The sequence below is a fragment of the Gastrolobium bilobum genome, unplaced genomic scaffold (assembly GCF_033153095.1).
Source record: "Gastrolobium bilobum isolate Gb01-03AN ecotype WA unplaced genomic scaffold, APGP_CSIRO_Gbil_v1 utg9690, whole genome shotgun sequence".
Taxonomy (NCBI): Eukaryota; Viridiplantae; Streptophyta; class Magnoliopsida; order Fabales; family Fabaceae; genus Gastrolobium; species Gastrolobium bilobum.
In genome coordinates, this window is record NW_026895287.1 from 8755 (window position 1) to 12682 (window position 3928).

The following is a 3928-nucleotide window of genomic DNA, read 5'->3' on the forward strand; positions in this document are numbered from 1 at the left end:
GAAAGTCATGGGTGAGTGAGACCAATAAAATAGTTTGTTGCAGGATACATAAGCTTCAGCATAGGCAATATTAAAGTAGAAATCAATTTTGCATAAAAAATAGATAAAGCAGAATAGGACTACGGATTATACATAACAACTAGCTCAGCAATTTTATATCATATTATTATCATAATCATGAGTCATGAGCATGGGGGAAAGCCCATCATATTGAGATCCAATGAAAATTAATGTTTGACCCGTACAATGGACTGGCAAAAACAGTGTGTCAAAACCATGTCCCTTTCAGATTGTTTTTCTTTTAATCACTGATCTTACATAAAATGCGATCATGTGATTGATAAAAGAATATACAAACTATGTACTATACGTATCATTAAAATTTTCAGACTATTTGGAGTGTTTTCATGTCTTCATCATCTTTCTGTTCGTTCAGGAAGGACTTGTTATTGTCTTCTATATTTTGTTTAGATTTGATGCACATCACTGGCTCGAATTCTGCTAACTCTGATAGTTCTTCAACAGTGCTCACAATGTGTTCCACACGTGCTACAATTTCAATAAGCAAAGAAGCTACAGTTCCCACTTGAATAACATCCATGAGTGAGATTTCAATTTTTGGAGCCAATTCTTCCCCAGAGGATGAGGATGCTTGTTCTGTTTCTGTGCCTTGGTCATTATGTGATGGGGGTGTGTTAACCAAATTTGGATAAGATTTTAGTACATCTTGGAGCTCTTGTGCAGCACTATTCATCTCTGCAACTAAAACACCAACTTCAGATGATTTTTTCATATTCCTTATTGTATTCACTAGCTCTCTTATGACCCCTGCAGAGTTGGCTCCCACTTTCAGTGAAATGTTGCTAATGTGATTCTTGACGTCATTGGTGACCTACAAAAATTATGTAAATTAATTGGTTATAAATACTTATCTTATAATCTATTTTCGTAATTGTAAATTTTATTGATAATTTGGTTTTGCTGAATTAGTATTACTTATGCATTTTAATTAAAGGCGCAGTTAGTGTCCTTTTAGTGTCTTACACTATGTCTTATCAGTAAGACATAATTATAATATGAAAATTTGTTTTTTTTTTCACTTTACATATCAGCTGATGTGATTGGAGAGAAAGAAAAAAAGCAATTTTTTGTATTAACACTATATAGTAAGACATAATATAAACACACTAAAAAGACACAACTTGTATAAATACCTTTTTCCCTTTAATTAATTATTGAAATGATGCTCTAAGAGACTAGCTTGTATTTCAATGTGTCTCTTTGATTAGGAATTTAGATATTACCTTATTTTCTGAATTAATGCATCCAATAAGAGCATCTATGACAGAAGCACAAGTGCGCATGGATGCTCCAATTTTAAGATACTGCCTCCATGGATGGCGGAAGTTGAAGTGACCATGGGCAGGTTCCCATCTTGCAAAATTAGCCTACAGTGGAACAAGTTAATTGGGTCAAACTCCAAATATTTAACCGAGAAGAGGGATTTTTTTTTTATTTCGGTATAAGATTAAAAAATTTCACTCTCAATCTCAGTTGTTTATTTTTATCCATTTAAATGCTATAATTTATTTATAATTAATAATTAATTTATGAGTATAGTTCAATAAACTATAATATTTAAATGAACGAAAATCAACATATAAGATAGGAAATAAAACTTCTTAATTTTAAACCGGAATAAAAAGATTCTTCCTGTTTAATCTATATTGGAATTTAATTAACACAAACAGTTGTAGGACATGTAGTGTGTACCATAGAATCTTCTGATGCTTTGGAACTTAGAATACACTTGTAACCTAGCAACTTTTTGTCACACACTTCATCACATACTGTTTCTTGGGCTTCGCTAGAACTAAAGTACTGAGCAACACAACCTGAAGCATAGATGTATAATTGTGTACATTATTATCAGTGGCGATAAAATTTTAGCAAGCTATTAAAAATGAAATGAAAATGAATATTGAAGACTAACCTTGTAAGGAATTGGCCAGTTTGTCTAAGTTTCCGGTGGTTAAAACATGTAGCTCTTGACCAGCCCAAATGGGGCGAATGGACATGCTGACTATTATGCATAAGATAGTGCCAATTATAACGGTGGATAACCTTTCTTGTGCCAGATCCAACAATTTATCAATCCTATAACCAGATACTGAAACCAAGCTGAAAGTGAGGATGAATATCACTGCACCATAATCAAAACGAGCCTTTATGGTGGGGATGAATCTAGAGAATGTTGCTGCAGAAGCTGAAGACACACCAATTTAACTAATCAGTTATTTATTTAATTACAAAGATAAAAGACGTATATAATTAAGGGTTTAATGTTTTTCTTGTCATACAAGATAACTTATTCATGTGATTCCAAAACGACATGTTTGGAGAAATATATTTTTGTAATTCTAATTTATTACGTGGTTATATTAGTTTTTATAAATATAATTGTTTTCTCCTAATCCAAATCGACGACTCCTTTTTGAAATAACAGGAATTAATTTTATCTTCCATGATAGGAGAAACATTGAATCCTATAAATAATGCCAATTCCTAAAGAAAAAAATAACTTATTGTTATACATGTATGGAAAATTTTATCTTGTTTAATGTTTATTACCTAAGAGAAAGACTGAGACGCCAACAATAAACGGTTCAAATTGCTTTCCAGCTCTACTAGCAACCCAATGAACACCAATGCCTAGTAACCCAGCAAGGGAAGTTCCACAGATCCTGTTTATAGATTTACATATTGTAGCACCTGCAATTTTAAATATGATAAATCAAATGAGTGAGGTTTCAATTGTTGACAATAATACAATATATTATTTTTTTGGAAATATTTCAATCAATTTATCGCTCCGCGACTAGTTCGATTCAGGGCGAGTTCAGGATTAAGACTTTAAATTCCTCCCAAAGATGATACTGGAGAGGATCGAATACTTACTCTCACCTCCACCTGCTCAGCTCTCTTGCGTCAACTGAGCTACCACTATTTGGTTACAATATATTATTTTAGTTCTATGTACAATATGGTTAGTACTTAGTACTACATACCTGCTGTGTACTCAAACACTACAACCACTGTTATAACTGCCCATATAGCATTTCCTCCAAATCCATCATACAAAGGCTTCATGTAGTAGACAAGTGAAACAGTGGTAAGTGCTATCCCTACCTTCAAGCAATGGATGAATTTTCTAGGGTCATTCACCCCTAATTCCCATGCTTTCTTAAGAAAATTGCACACCTTGAAAGCAAGAGCTGATATAACTCCCCACATGCAAGCTTGCCCTGCTTTCTCTGATGAACCATTTGCCATCTTGATCCTCCATTCCACTTTCTTGTTATCAGCCATGTTTTTTTATCACAAGATCTAAGTAGAATAAATGGTTACTAAAATATGAATGTGCAATTGTGCATAAGAGAGAATGTGACTGTTGAGTATGCATACACATAGTTTATATATAGAGACATGTGTTGCAAATCTCACTCTCCGGCAGTATAAGACAAAACAGCATATTTGTAACGTCTTATAAATAATCAGTATATTCTTTTTTTAGTAGTGAGGATTTAGATTGTTGGACAATTGACACAAATGGTTTACATCTTCTCTGTTTTTCTCTGTCATACACATGCACACGCGTGCACAAAAAGGCATACACATACATAGTATAACATTAAAACATACATGTGAACCAACCATTCAACAAGCAACATGCAAATTGTTATGAATCTTTTCTTTTTCTTTTTATTTTTATTTTTTTGGTTACATGTTTTATATCATAGGCAACAATACATATACAATAAGCCTTTTCTATAAAAGTTTCATAATAGAATTGTACAAATATCTCGAAATGGCTAATTATTCATAGGTCACAAATGTTGTTACCCTCTAAATTAATTTTAGTTGCATG

The 3928-nt window shown here is 32.7% G+C and overlaps 1 protein-coding gene across 1 annotated transcript; it reads right to left on the reverse strand.

Annotated features, from left to right (window-relative positions):
* Positions 1-385: 385 nt before the first annotated feature.
* Positions 386-3369, reverse strand: LOC133304262 (aluminum-activated malate transporter 10). Its single transcript, XM_061504272.1, has 6 exons — positions 3069-3369; positions 2632-2772; positions 1994-2266; positions 1774-1895; positions 1305-1448; positions 386-892 (listed from the first exon to the last, which is right to left on the reverse strand). Exons 1-6 carry the CDS (start codon positions 3367-3369, stop codon positions 386-388), a joined length of 1488 nt encoding a protein of 495 aa, XP_061360256.1.
* Positions 3370-3928: the final 559 nt, after the last annotated feature.

What these genes read in the sequence shown, in the direction of transcription:
- LOC133304262 (XM_061504272.1), bottom strand. Translation starts at nt 3,369, where the DNA reads ATGGCTGATAACAAGAAAGTGGAATGGAGGATCAAGATGGCAAATGGT. An exon ending in ACTGGCCAATTCCTTACAAG is followed by an intron (nt 1,896 to 1,993) that starts GTTAGTCTTCAA and finishes TCTATGCTTCAG; the next exon opens with GTTGTGTTGCTCAGTACTTT. An exon ending in AAGCATCAGAAGATTCTATG is followed by an intron (nt 1,449 to 1,773) that starts GTACACACTACA and finishes GTTCCACTGTAG; the next exon opens with GCTAATTTTGCAAGATGGGA.